The sequence below is a fragment of the Poromitra crassiceps genome (assembly GCF_964638095.1).
Source record: "Poromitra crassiceps genome assembly, chromosome: 3".
Lineage (NCBI taxonomy): Eukaryota > Metazoa > Chordata > Actinopteri > Beryciformes > Melamphaidae > Poromitra > Poromitra crassiceps.
In genome coordinates, this window is record NC_139625.1 from 89,147,644 (window position 1) to 89,163,452 (window position 15,809).

Consider the following 15,809-nt stretch of genomic DNA (forward strand, 5'->3'; position numbering starts at 1 on the left):
AGTTAGGTTATGGGCTAGAAATTCTGCCAGATGACAGGCACTAGGCGCCATTTTCCCCTTCATTTGGAAGAGAAAACTATCCTGAAATGAAGATTTGATTGACAGCTGCCATGTCGTGATATGATTGGTTGAAATGGGGTAGAAATTTGATAGTACTAGGTGACGTCAGCAAACTGTAGATTACTGTTATGAATGAAATCTTGAAAAATGAACTTTTGATGTGAAAAAGTGTGAAAAACTAAAAAAATTAGATTTTTGCGATTTTTTGGGGCATACATTACTAAATAGGTGCACAGTGCATACCCAGCTATTTGAACTAAAACAAAAGAAAAGTAATTTTTGGGTTCAGCTCAACTTTAAAATGTCTCATTGGAATCAATTCATTTAAAGTCGAGCTGAACCCAAAAATGTATTTTTATTTTATTTTAGTTCAAAATATCTGGGTATTCAGTGCACCTATTTAATAATGTATGCAAAAAAAAAATCACAAAAATAAAATGTCTTTAGTTTTTCACACCTTTTCACATCACAAATTCATTTTTCAAGATTTCATCCATAACAGTAATGTACAGTTTGCTGACGTCACATAGTACTATCAAATTTCTACCCCATTTCAACCAATCATATCACGACCGAACACAACATGGCAGCTGTCAATCAATCTTCATTTCAGGAGTTTTCTCCTCCAAATGAAGGAGAAAATGGCGCCTAGTGTCTGTAATCTGGCAGAATTTCTAACCCATAAACTAACTACTAACTTGGCCAATTGTATGTAACATAAAAAATAAAGCAAACGGTAATATCTAAGAGTGCAAAGAAATGTAACTGGCTCGTTAAACTCGCATTCCAGGATAACGTTAACTAAGGGGTCGCCCCTCGCAGATTCCAGGCAGCCGGGCAGCACTCATGCATCGGAGTGTCCGCTCCAAACAGAAGCAGCTGGCTGCCTGGTACTCTGCGGATCTGCTGAATCCCACTGGATTTGGGGGCGGAACACGCCAGGATTGGCCGATGCCAAAGCCAGTCCCCAGAATTGTCAAATCAAATCATCGGCACGCTATTATGGTCCGCCTCTCAACCCTGTCATCTCAGACAAGATTTGTTTTCAGACTCTGTTGTGAAAAAACGTCCTGTTGACTAAAGCGTAAACCATACTTGTGCGATAGCCTCGACTTGGAGCCTTGCCGGCGGCAGCTAGTCCCATATACTCGAACGTCAGCTTGACGAGGGGTCACTGGGTAGTCCCCAGCAAAATGAGTAGATTGTGTGATTTCAGGAGGGTTTCAATGACTAGAAGTGATCCCAAGGAGAGAATGTAGTGCAGATACTTGGTAATAGCTTTCACTCTCTCCTGTTATCTCCCCATCTACATTATATTATATCTGCGATGTTCACGCCAGCTGCGTCGAGTCGTATTTTCGAGGAGATGCAAGCAGGCTGCTCGCCAGCCGCGCCGCACCCCTCGGCGCATTCGGCGAGAAGTATGTCAAAGCCTTTAGGCAGAAGTATGTCAAAGCCTTTAGGCAGAAGTATGTCAAAGCCTTTAGGCAGAAGTATGTCAAAGCCTTTAGGCAGAAGTATGTCAAAGCCTTTAGGCAGAAGTATGTCAAAGCCTTTAGGCAGAAGTATGTCAAAGCCTTTAGGCTAATAATTAGGGGTGTCACAATATATCGTCCCACGAAATTTCGCGATAGTAAAACGTCACGATATGTATCGTTGAGATGAAATTTCATATCGCAAAAAATTTTTTTTTTTTTTTTTTTCCAAAAATAGACTAAGAAACGTCTTTGTTTGTTGAAGTTCAATGTGTGGAAAGTAGTTCAGTTGAACAAGTCTCTGAAGAGACACATGAGAAGTTATACAGGAGAGAAACCATTCAATTGAGTTTCTGGCAAAACTGTTTACTTGACAGGAAAAACTGAAGCATAAAAAATAGACTAAGAAAAGTCTTGTTGTTTGAGTTTGAAGAAAAACTGAAGATGCATAATGAGAATTTATACTGCTGAGAAACCTTTTAGTTCAAAGTAAATCTAAGTGACGGTGTAACTCATTCTATTTCAAGATAAGCCTTATCTCCAATCTCATGTTTTTTCTAGTTGTTATTGTAATAACAATTTCCCACAACAGCATGTTTTGTATTTGTGCATTTCAAATAAAATACTACTTTTCCAGTCATATATTGTCATTATTCAAGTTTAAAAAAATATTGTTAAAATCGTATCGTATCGTATCGTTATCGTGAACCCAGTATCGTGATACGTATCGTATCGTGAACTGAGTGTATCGTGACACCCCTACTAATAATAGTAGTTAACAATGTATTCAGTGTTTTATGGTTTTGCTTTGTTTCTCCTTTGCTCAGGTAATGATTGTGATCACCGGGGCACACAAAGCCTTCGCCCTGTATAAAGCCATAGAGGAGGGAGTGAACCACATGTGGACGGTGTCGGCCTTCCAGCAGCATCCACGGACCATCTTTGTCTGCGATGAGGACGCCACGCTGGAGCTAAGAGTCAAAACAGTCAAATACTTCAAAGGTACTAAAGACACACCTCCACCATCCATAGGGCTAGGGATGCAACGGTATGAGTTTTTGACGGTATGATAACCTTGGACAAAAATACCACGGTTTCACGGTATCGCGGTATTGCGGACCTTTATGTGTAAAAAATGCCAATGAACAAAATTTATTTTATTTTTAACAGTTTGCTGAATTGTGGACTGAGAATTTTTTTTAATGTAACCTCCAACTGTAATGACAGTTAACTGGCAAGTATGTGTTAATATAGTTTGTTATTATACTATGTTAATATAGTACTGTTCTTACTTATAAATGTAAACGATTTAATCTAATTCATTTGATGTGAAACTAAAACATCATAATAATATCAAATACACGCTTCTCTTTTGTAATGGGTGAACACTGGACACAATTATTGTTTCCTCACACACACACACACACACACACACACACAGCCTCTGTCCCTGTTTCTGTCTCTCTCTCTCTCTCACTCACACACACAAAGTTTGTGCATAATTTTCCACTGACAGGTTGGAGGAGTCTTTCGTCATTATCTAATGTTACTTCTCTTCAGTGCAATACGTTTTGATAACAACCTGCTGTACAGCGACGTTCGCTCAGTCAACTAACGTTAACGTTAGTTAGTGGAGAAAGATAGCTGGTGTTAGCTAGCTAATTAGCCATGTTAGCTGCCTCAGTAGGTAACGTTAGCATAGAGAGAGCATTTATCAGACGTTTGTTAGCTACTCCTCAAACCTGCGGGTGGAAATAGTTTATGTCCAATGCGATGTATGTTGAAGCAAGACAACGTTTTAATGTAGCTTGAATTTGACAAATAACGACGGGTCGTGCTCACGCAGATCTAAGCCCTGGCCATCCTAGGCTCAACGCGAGACTCATCAGTCATTCTGATGAGTCTCGCGTTAAGGCTATGGCCATCTGTGATTTTACAATAGCCGAAATATTCCCATACAGCCTAGGGCTGTGCGATTTTGCCTAAAACTAAAATTGACGATTTTTTCTCTCAAAACTCGATTTTCGATTTCGATTTCGATTTATTATACTATTATACTTCTCTAAACATTTGTTGCCCTGCAGAGCTCTTTTCCCCCCTTTTTTCCATAATTGACAATTTACGCTTTTACTCTGAAGGTAGAACAACTCAACTTCCTGTTTTAGCTTGCAGCTGCTATGCTTAACTTCCTGGCTGTTGCTTGCTAACTTGACACTGGTGGATTTGCGTGTTCCTCCGTGAGATAATTATATTAGTGTCTAAGCGACCACCCGTGCTCGGAGTTATATCTGTACTAGAATAACACAAAGTCACAACAGGAATGCGTGGAACTGCGATAGCAGTTAGGGGGAAATTCAGACACACAGGGGACAGGTGAGTCAGCTGAGGCAGCCATGAATACAGCCAATCTATCAGTACTCGGTGGCCTCACGTGTTGTTTTGTTATTATGTGAACTGGCAACGTTTCATCGTCCGGTGATAATGTCTGTGTTCGTGTGCGCGCGTGAGTGTGTTGTGGCAATCGTTATCTTGTAGGCTACAGCCTGCAGTGCAACAAGCTGCTTTTTGGTCGGAGGTGTTGAAATAAGTCCATTGTGCTGCTGTTTTTAGTAGCCAGTATCACAGCCTCTAGAGAGACTTTACACAAGTAGCAGCATGCGTACATGAGAGAGAGCCGCCCCGCGTAACGTACTTACCCTAGTTAAAGTGAAAATTAAATTAAAAAAAAAAAAAAAAACGATTTTACGATTTTTTTAACATCGTCCTAACTAATTAATTCGATTACGATTCAAAATCGATTAATCGCACAGCCCTAATACAGCCGACGTCGTCTTTTTAGATGGGGGGAAAGTTCAGGGGGGTCCTTCCTTGCGTTCTCCTGCTTTATCACACACACGGTTGTAAACACAGTCAAGGACAGCTCCTCACTACTGTGCGTCTAGGTAGGCATGCAGCAAGGGGGAGGGGCCGCGTAAGCTGCACTCTGCAAGCAACCGGCACGTTGTTTTGGGGAAACAGCTGATACCGTGGAGAAGGTATGACGGCAAATCTTAGTGGTTTTGATACCGTGACTTTTTCAAACCGGGGTATACCTTCAAACCGGAAACCGCTGCATCCCAACATAGGGCTGCTGCTCTTTCCACAAAACGGTTACTGCTTGTACTTGGGCTGACACCTTCTGGTCGGTTGGTTGGACAATCGCTGGTGTTACTTTCATAAGGAGAAAAGCGCTCCCCTACGAAAGTAACACAGACCGTATCTTGAAGCACACACAGGGCAGAAGTGACGTGATGAAGTCTAGCTACCCGCTAACAGGCTAACGTTAGCATATTCAGCATGCTATATCCACGCTGAATGGAGAGCAGACAGCAGTGGGATGAAAGTAACACTGACTACGTTTACATGCACACAATATTCCACTATTATTCAGAAAATGACAATATTCTGAATTTGATAAGGGTCATGTAAACAACATATTCCAGTTGCATTTTCCGAATTTGCCCTTTTTCCGAATTTAGCATTTTCCGATTATTCCAGTATTATTCGGGTTTTCGGAGGATTCTTTGATCATGTATACTGCGCATTCGGTATATGCGTCTCAATCAGGGTTTTTACCGCAGTTTGCGACGCATGTTGCCTGTTTGTGGTCAACTGATGTGTGCTAGAAAGCGCTAGAAGAGGCGATATATAATCATATAATCCATCATCTCTGGCATGCAAAAAGAAAAGCCCATATTTCTGATCGGGAGGAGATGAGAAACATCGATTTAAAGAGAGAGAGAGAGTAGCCTATAGTCCCCACGGAAGTCCACAATGCTTGCGAGCCTGCGAGGTAATAACGTAGGCTACTAGCCTACTTTTTATGAAAGACTTGGATGCGCAACATCAAACTTTTCAGCAGCAAGCTCCTGAAATGGCCCAAGTGATGCTCGTAAGAATAGTGCTGCTCTGTTTATTCTCAACAGAAAAACTCTGCGGCTCCAGCCTAACTGCATCTCTCTCTCCCCCCCCTCTCCCTCACGTGTCGGGGAGGGCGAGCGCTACGGCTGCATGTAAACGGGAATATTGGTGGATTATTCATTTAGTCGGAATATTGTCATTTTCCGAATATGGGCAAAAAGCGGAATATTGTGTGCATGTAACATAGTCAATGATATTGTAACAGGGGGTCCTCTAGCGCCGGCTGTCTAGCCATCTACCCACCTCTAACTGGCCGGCTACTTTTATAATGTCACTAAGACACACACTGCCAGAATTTGGTAGTGACAACCGAATTGAGTGAATGCGCATAAATGTATGGTACACACTGGAGCAGACCGGAGTAACTTTACTGCGTATGTAGCCCACTGTGTATGTACCAGAGTCACTCCACTCCTATGATCTCGCGATGGCTGTAAATGATGTCTGTAATAATCGCAATGTTTACTTCAGCTCAATATGGCGGCTACCATTGCTTGTATTTTAGGTTTACTTGACACCACTAACCAGAGGTCATGAGGTCTTAACATAACGAGTGTTTCACCTTACATCCCATAACAAAAAGTTGTCCAGTCCGGTTCTGCTACACCCTACTCGGACTAACCGAAACTGCTCCCAAATTCCGTGTCAATACAATACCTGATTATTTTTTTCAGGTATTGAGTTCGATTGTAGAATGCACCTGCCGCTGTGGTCTGTGGGACCATTTTGATATTTCTCATGCATTTAACTTTTGTTTAGATAAAAAAAGACCCCACCAGTCCATGACTTTTCCTAAATGTGTTGCATGGTCCCAGAGACCACTACGCCTACAAATGTCCCCCCCCCCCCACCCCGGATTTCTGCGCGCTTCACTGCTTACTGCCTGGGTTCCCTAGCACCTATTGTTATTTTATGATATTCTAATATAATATAACCAACGGGCATTATTACATTGAATGAACGAGACCTATTGCACGGGACAGATTTCCAGGAGGAACCGGATCCTGGAACTGACCAAGGAGCTACGGGCGGACTTCGGCAAAAGTGTAAGAGGAGGCAGTGCCAGGTCAACACTGACTGCAAAAAGAACAAGACCTGTGCCAGGTGTGAAAAGTGCAGAAAGGCGGTTTGTGGAAAATGCACTGCAAAGGTTTCAAGCTTTTGCCCTAACTGTGTGTAAACTAAACAGTGCCTCAGCTCGGCTGTGTACATTAGTTTAGAATTAGTTTTAGCATAGCCTATTTAAGCAATATCACACAAGACAGAGTGCTGTTGTACTGTAATCTCATCACGGAGATATATATATATATATATATATATATATATATATATATATATATATATATATATATATATATATATATATATATGCCTGTTTATTGTATGATTTATTTTTATTTTGACTGTAATTTGGTAAAAAAAAAAAATCTGTTGCAACCAATAACATTGCAGTTTGAAAGTTTTACTGCTTATTTTCTACTACAGACCAACAGGTTACATTTCAAATGTATATGTTACACTTCATTCTGCCCACAGTGTTGAGCCTTTCTGAAGGTCAGTGATATGGAATTGCACATTCAGATCAAAGGATTGTCTTCTGTTACTGTACAGACATTTGTATTTGACTAAAATTCCTAAATAAGGCTTTCTTTCGTTCGCAGAGCAATGATGTAAAGGCTAAGCCATCATTAGTGTGTTGTCAACACTTACCATTTTCAGCGTATAGCAAGTTGCTACCTTTATTTGAAGGCCTTTAACTAACCCGCTTATTTTATTTTATTTTTATTTAGTGTTTTATCCCCATGCAAGTTCTTAGTTTCTTTTTGTTCTATTTTAGATTATTTTTTTTATTTTTATTTTTTATCCTTTTATTATTTTTATCTTATTATTTTATTTTTATTGTGTTAACTTATTTTCATGTCTATAAATTGTCTATTTTATTTTTATTCTTATTTTTATTTCTCTTATTTTTATTATCTTTTATTCCTTTTATTATCTTTTATTTATTTTTATTTTTTTCTATTTTAATTATATTATCATTCTTATTGCGTTTACTTATTTCCATGTCTACAAATTTGTTTTAATGTATTCTCTTTTGCTATGGTCTCATTACTCCTGTTTTAAATGTCTTTTTTTCTTGCATGTCCAGCACTTTGAGCTGCATTTCATGTATGAAAGGTGCTATACAAATAAAGCTTATTATTATTATTATTATTACTTGCAGTTGTTATTGTTGTTTCATAGCGATGGACGGATTTGAGAGCAACACGCAGGGAGCGGAAAAGAAATGCATTAATGGGCAGGGAGGGGAAAGGGATTTTCTTCCGCTTCCAACCGCGCCTCTTGAGTTCCTGTTGCACCACATTGAAACGGGGCTGCCCCCAGAGGTTAGAGAATTTTGTTTGTTTGTTGTTTAACCGATGCGTTCCCAGATTGAATGTATCCATATCACTGCTGTTACTGCACACAGAAAGACGCTGTGAACGTAACCTAATCAATGTTAGATTAGAACAGCTGTGAAGCGGAGTGATATACATACAGTGATGCGTGACGTTATACTAAATATCATCACGGCAGGAATGCTCAGCTCAGAATCAAATTGCTCAGCTGGAACTAACTGTTGTTTAAGTTTGATTATATTGTAAAAACACACACAAAAGTTTTTCTTGATATTTTTGTTGTGTATTTTAGGAATTTAATTTGATAATTCTCCATTACTGCATAACTAAAAAGGAAGTAATATTGTCATGTATTCACATAATAAACATTTGGATTGTTCAGATATTATCTGCGTGTGCTAATTATTTATTCCTGTCATGTCTTAGTTTAGAAAAGGTAAAAATGTAGCTGTTGAACAGATAGGCCTACTTTGTCTGAAGAGGATAGTACATTATATCTTTAGCTTTTTAGACTAAATCCTTGATCAAAACAAATCAGTTACTGCCTATGAAGTCCAAGTTATCTGATATGGTTATTTAAGTGTAACTAACCCCCAAAACACTTTTTTTTTCAGCTTTTAACCAATGGCTTTTGGTGTGGTGTGTGAAGGATTCTGGTCAAAATCTCCACATTTGAGACCAAACTCTTACATATTGTACAAAATGCATCATTTTCACCAGGAAAAGTGCCCTCTATGGGTTGAAACCTTTTTTTTTGGCCCTCTAAAATGGCTGATTTGGTTACATCCTACATCACGACCAACTCCCGCTTTTTCCACTCATGTGAAAAATGTTTTTTCATGTGATTATTACTGTAGTAGGAGAGTTGCAACATCTCCATTCAATCCAATTTTTAGCACAAGGCAAAAAAAAAAAAAAAAGGGGGGGGGGGGGGGAAGATAACTGTAGATTCTAACCTGTAATATTGTTTCTGTAAAAATATGTTTGTTTGACCATGCACCAATGTGGACTGTACTCCGCCTCGCAATAAAAATATATATATATTAAAAAAAAAAAAAAAAACGCAACGCATCATGGGTAATTGCTACTGTGGCTAATGTTAGCGGCTAGTTAGTTATGTTACATGGCAGTAAAATGCCACTGAATGACCAAATTGATATAACTTTTAACCATTTCGAGTAACACTGTTTCCATACGGACCACCAGCGTTAGTTGTGTATAACGTGGCTATATTTATAACGTTCTCTATCTCTGATAGACTGAAAATATTGCCTGTCATAAAAAAAAAGGGGTTGGGAGGCGGGCCATAGCGTCTCTGTCGATTATTTGATTTGACAGTTTCGGGCACTGGCGTTGGCGTTGGCCAATCCTGGCATGTTCCACCCCTAAATCTGTCCTAAATGTGTTCTGGCTCAAAGCGAGTGGGCTCGGGACAACCAGGCTCTCTGAGGCACGCGCCAGTTACGCTAACTTTAGAAGCAGTGCGGTAAATACAATATTCCTGGAATGCGAGTTTAACGAACCAGTTACATGTCCTCTGCATTCTACATCAAATGAAGACATTACTGTTTGTTTTATTTTGTATTTTACATACTTATTGGCCAAGCTATTAGTTAGTTTATGGGCTAGGAATTCTGTCAGGGTACAACGGACAGGGTACAGCGGCCATGTTGCCTGCAGAATTTTCAAATCAAGGAGAATACCTGGGGGGGTCAGTGGCCCTTTAAAGACACATATAAACATAACCTGGCCTCCATGGTTTACATAATTATATCTTTGCGCAATGATGTATTTTTGTAGGCTTACCCCCCAAAAAGATCCCCGCCATGCTGGTTCGTAGGGGAAAAGGCAATGGGATTTTTGGAGGGGTATTTTGGTTAAATGCATGAAATAAGCTCTGTGGTTAACAAACGTTTATGAAACAGAGAAGTTTGTGTTCAGCAAGATCATCTTCACAAACGACGACCACTTTTATTACTTTTGAAGCATTTTCTGAAAAAAAAGTTGTTTAAAAAAAATGCACTTATGCTTATTCACGTATGTTTACTTATGAGCCAAAAGTGCTACTTCCAGACTTGTTCCTGTAGGTAGGCTATAGAACAGGGGTTCCCAACGTTTTCCATGCCAAGGCCCCCCAAATAGCATTAGCCTTTGCCTGCCAGAGCCAGGATTTGAGAAATACTAATTTCATTTTAGTGCGGCGTGGGGGCGGGGGGTGCCCCCCAGTTAGAAAATTGTGTCCATTTTAAAGTAAAATCCTTCAATCTGGTGCACTTTGAGAGCAAAATTAAGAGGCTAGATCTATAAAGAACTACAGACATCATGTTAGATTAATGTCCTCTTTACTGTGCTGTTGCTTTACCATGATACAACAAATAAATGTCTCCCCACATAATTTATATTCTGCATACAGGTCACTGACCCATCTACACCCAGGTATGAGACAACATGTACAGTATGTAGGCCCCCTCATCCTGCTTTACAGACCTGTGGGTGGGCACGTTTTGCTACTGCCTCCCTGATCCAACGGTGGTGCACATCCAATAAACACTTGGCTGCTGTGCTGGATCCAAAAGAAGGAGGAGGATTCACTCCTGTTTAAAGGCTTTTTATTATATGTGATCCGACAAACAAACCTACTAGGTTCAAGAGAGCTCTATGGGGAGGGACTGTACTCTGCTGCCATTCTATGGAATGGGTTACCAATGAGCATTCAATTGATTGATCCCGTGGTTAGCTCGTTGAAAAAATGGCTGAGTGGCCGTCTGCCCTCTTAAATGATTATATGGATTAGTTTTGTTGTATATATCATCATATATTGTATATTGTGGTCTTATTGTCTCTTATCGTCGTATTGGCTTATTCTGATTGTATTGTGGTTCGTATTTATTTTCAAATGAAATAATGTACTTGTAGAAGCTGATAACAGCCCACTGTTACTGTACAATATACCAGAGTAAACTTGGAAAAAGTGTTATTTTGTACCGGAGCTCCTCTTGTTCTATTTGTTGGTCTGTTGGTATCATTTCAGTATAAAATAATTTGGTTAAATATAAATGAATATGCTACAAATAGCTTTGTATTATTTATTTATCATTCATTTAGGCTACCAGGTAGAGTGCAATCCAGACTTGACGGGCATCAGTGCACTGTGGCCGATTTAGTTAATCTCCCCTTTCCTTCTCATTGTCATTTCAGGTTTAATGCACGTTCACAATAGACTGGTGGACCCGCTGCTCAGCATGAAGGAGCAGTAGCCCTAAGATCAACGAGGAAGATGTCAACATGCTGAATGGATGTTGGAGTCCACATTTGAACCCAGGATGTTGTAGTTACATGGTATTTCACAACTGAGCCACCAGGACCTGATGTTACACTTTTGAATATTTCGCAGTTGTCATTGTCAACAGACTGTAACAAGATAAGAAGTACTTTGTAATGTAACAGTCATAGTGAGAGACTGGTAGCGCACCAGCGGTTTCCTACGGGTATGTATGTTTTTATGTACATATGTTGTGTTTATTCACCACACTCACTATAGCTACATTATTATCCTGCCCGTTATGTTGTCTTTATTCACCACACTCACTATAGCTACATTATTATCCTGCCCGTTATGTTGTGTTTTTTCACCACACTCACTATAGCTACATTATTATCCTGCCCGTTATGTTGTGTTTATTCACCACACTCACTATAGCTACATTATTATCCTGCCTGTTATGTTGTGTTTATTCACCACACTCACTATAGCTACATTATTATCCTGCCCGTTATGTTGTGTTTATTCACCACACTCACTATAGCTACATTATTATCCTGCCCGTTATGTTGTGTTTATTCACCACACTCACTATAGCTACATTATTATCCTGCCCGTTATGTTGTGTTTATTCACCACACTCACTATAGCTACATTATTATCCTGCCTGTTATGTTGTGTTTATTCACCACACTCACTATAGCTACATTATTATCCTGCCCGTTACGTTGTGTTTATTCACCACACTCACTATAGCTACATTATTATCCTGCCCGTTATGTTGTCTTTATTCACCACACTCACTATAGCTACATTATTATCCTGCCCGTTATGTTGTCTTTATTCACCACACTCACTATAGCTACATTATTATCCTGCCCGTTATGTTGTCTTTATTCACCACACTCACTATAGCTACATTATTATCCTGCCCGTTATGTTGTCTTTATTCACCACACTCACTATAGCTACATTATTATCCTGCCCGTTATGTTGTCTTTATTCACCACACTCACTGCCCGTTTGCAGCCACAGCATGCATTACATGCACGTTAATTGAACTTCCTGAAGTGGCCTGCTGTGATATTTTGCCATTGTTTGCACAACTTAGGAGATCATTAAGCCAACTTGGATTTTTCTTTGCTATCTGATCATTTGTGAATGAGATTTTTTTTTTATTATTATGGGAAGAGTGCCTTGGATCCCCCCCCGATGTAAGTATGAAACTACCCCATCTTTTGTGTGCTTGGTTTAGTTCAACAGTGACCGCCCACATTTTCATAGCTCTCATTCCATCACAGAGTTCCCCGTTCATTTTCTCCATAGATGTTTTGAAAAATCCTTCTATAAAGAGTTTTAAGCCTGGAAACGCGCCAACCAGCCACCTACTGCATTGTGACTGACCATAAAACATTTGACTCTGAGCAAAAACTAAAAGCTGGATTTCCCCCCCGACTACCCCGGTTTTTATTTTTTGCTCCAAGTGAAATGTTTGGCGGTCACTCACTCAGTAGGGCCTGGTTGGCTTGGTTCCAGGCTTAAAAACTTCTATTGAGAAAATGAACGGGGAATTCTCTGATGGAACAGGAGCTGCCAAACTGTTGAGCTCTATATTCCTTCCTTGGGTGCGGTCTCTTCCTATTTTTGTATTCAAATGTAATATTCCTCCTCAGCCAAGGCAGTTATTGTGATACATTTGAGTCATTGTTTTTTGTACGTGTCGTAGTTGTTAACTGTTCTAATGACAATAAACATTTTCTTAAGAATGCTTTGCTTTATACATTTCTTTCATTAAGACCTTTGTCTGTTATGCCTTTTCAGCTGTATTTCAAGGTCAAGGATATGTCATTATGAAACGTTCTTGATGCGAGAGAGACGAGATGAGTTTCAATACTTTAAGAGTAATTTGAGTCAGACTGCCTCACAAACCACGCACTCTTTAATCAGTGTGTTGAAGTGCAGTTCCACTGGCTTCCACAGTGTGGCAGTCATTCCCTAGCTTTGTAACCAATGGCTGTACAGATAGCTGTTGACAGGAGTGTATAGCTTGATGAGGTGGAGTGTGAAAGGCCCATGGGGCCAAGCATGGAAGAGTGAGGCACCTTTGTTGTTTGTCAGTATTGTGTTATTTTGGTGTCAAGATCCTGCATGCAGTCAATGCTTTGGACTTGAGTATGTCACACACAGTGACTTGAGACTCGTCCTCAAAGACTTGAGACTAGAGGTCTTCGGGTATGCCCGAATACCCGGGGACCCGACCGGGACTTGGTTCCATTCAAAAGAAGTGAATCCGGGTCTGTTTGCCATGGGTCTCGGGTCTCTGACAGTGAAATGCCGGGTCCATTAGGACCCAAGTGGACCTGGTGAGTGGCTTTCACAGCTGTCAATCACTTCTTTTTATATTGTCAATGTCAAATAACTAATTGTAAACAAACCTATCAGAAAAATGAACACTGGAACCTACTACAGGTCTTCTGGTATGCCCGAATACCCAAGGACCCGGCTGGGTCTCGGGTCCATTGAAAAGAGGTGACTTAGGGTCTGGGCTGGGTCCGATTTTTTTAATGTTTTATTTTTTTTACTTTTTTTTTAAATGAGAATCGCGAATCTCCGTATATTACAATGTTATTACGATTACAGTTACAGTATTACATCAGCCACCATCTCTTTTCTATAACGAACAAAAGACAAACATCAACACCACGTCGGGTCCAGGTCTGTCATTTTGGACCCATGAAGACCTCTGCTTGAGACTTGACTAGGACTTGAGGTTTGGGACTTGTGAACAATCTTTATTTTTTGTGTGCAATTAACATTAAGGAAATGTCTACTAATGTCATCTAATCAACTAGTGCAATGCCCGTTCCCCGTGGGCGCTCCCCCGCCACGCTTCAGCTCGTTGAAAGTTTTCAGTGAGCTCAGAGAAACTTTCCACTTTCAACACACTAGACAGCTGTATCCACAATCAGACGACTGTGGATACAGCCTTCTAGTGTCAGACTCTGCACAGACATTGTTGCAGCAACATTTTAGAAAAACAGCCCAAAATCGGCTGCGAGCTAAGGTTACCGTAAAAAATGTGTTGCCCCCTCTGAATTTTGGCTTGCTCTTGTGTTTGTGCGTCGATGGGGCGGGGGTTGCGGACTATCCGCACTGCGGGCTGGTTGAGCTGGGCTGGTCTGGGTAGAAAAGTCCAGGGCCGTTTTTTAGTCCCAGTCCGACCCTGGTGTATGACATCATCAGACAGACAGACTCAGTCAGACAGACGGACGGACGGATGGACGGTCGGTCGGTCAGTCAGTCAGACAGACGGACAGCAATGAGAATACATTGGTGCTTAGTCACAGAGACGGATTAGTTTGAAAACACTTCTGCACAAATCCAACTGAAACCACATCAGATTTGGTTGAAGTTGAGGGCGAACGCGAAGAAACATGCTCTGTTAATGAAATACAAAATATATAGGCTAGCTAGGGAAATACATCATCGGCATTCTTAAGTTTGGGAATCCCTGTGTGATCAATTCTAAAGGTTATTTATGACGCAAAAGCCAGAGTGCCACAGCTTCAATGACATTAGGACTGGGGGTGCCCTGCACATTGTTATTTAAATAATGAACACATCAATAAGTCATAAGAGCACCAGCAGCCTCTGGAAGTGGGTCAGTGGTGATTGATATTGCCATGTCTGCAGCTGTATGACAGTGTGATAATTGATCACTGTAATTATATATGAGTAGGCTACTTTTCACAGAAAAGGGAAGAACTCTAAGATGAACCCTGTGAGTCAGAGTACCATAAAGATGAACCCTGTGAGTCAAAGTACCATAAAGATGAACCCTGTGAGTCAAAGTACCATAAAGATGAACCCTGTGAGTCAGAGTACCATAAAGATGAACCCTGTGAGTCAAAGTACCATAAAGATGAACCCTGATGAACCCTGTGAGTCAAAGTACCATAAAGATGAACCCTGTGAGTCAAAGTACCATAAAGATGAACCCTGTGAGTCAAAGTACCATAAAAATGAACCCTGTGAGTCAAAGTACCATAAAGATGAACCCTGTGAGTCAGAGTACCATAAAGATGAACCCTGTGAGTCAAAGTACCATAAAGATGAACCCTGTGAGTCAAAGTACCATAAAGATTAACCCCGTGAGTCAGAGTACCATAAAGATGAACCCTGTGAGTCAGAGTACCATAAAGATGAACCCTGTGAGTCAAAGTACCATAAAGATGAACCCTGTGAGTCAGAGTACCATAAAGATGAACCCTGTGAGTCAAAGTACCATAAAGATGAACCCTGTGAGTCAGAGTACCATAGAGATTAACCCTGTGAGTCAAAGTACCATAAAGATGAACCCTGTGAGTCAGAGTACCATAGAGATTAACCCTGTGAGTCAGAGTACCATAAAGATGAACCCTGTGAGTCAAAGTACCATAAAGATGAACCCTGTGAGTCAAAGTACCATAAAGATGAACCCTGTGAGTCAAAGTACCATAAAGATGAACCCTGTGAGTCAGAGTACCATAAAGATGAACCCTGTGAGTCAAAGTACCATAAAGAGAACAGCCTCTTACACACAAGCATCCATGCCAACAATCGGCTGGATCATTTCTTGGACACGTAGCCTATGCAAATAATCAATTAACTTTT

General features: G+C 40.4%; 1 protein-coding gene across 2 annotated transcripts in view; it reads left to right on the plus strand.

The window, feature by feature from the left end:
- LOC310774020 (glucosamine-6-phosphate deaminase 2) overlaps nucleotides 1-12,922 on the plus strand; it is a 29,620-nt gene extending 16,698 nt beyond the window's left edge. For both annotated transcript variants that reach the window (XM_083634076.1, XM_083634077.1), the window contains exons 6-7: nucleotides 2,363-2,537; nucleotides 11,093-12,922. In XM_083634076.1, coding sequence (XP_083490202.1) covers nucleotides 2,363-2,537; nucleotides 11,093-11,151 — 234 coding nt within the window. In that variant the 3' untranslated portion in view covers nucleotides 11,152-12,922. The remainder of the gene's footprint in view (nucleotides 1-2,362; nucleotides 2,538-11,092) is intronic.
- The last annotated feature ends 2,887 nt before the right edge of the window (nucleotides 12,923-15,809 follow it).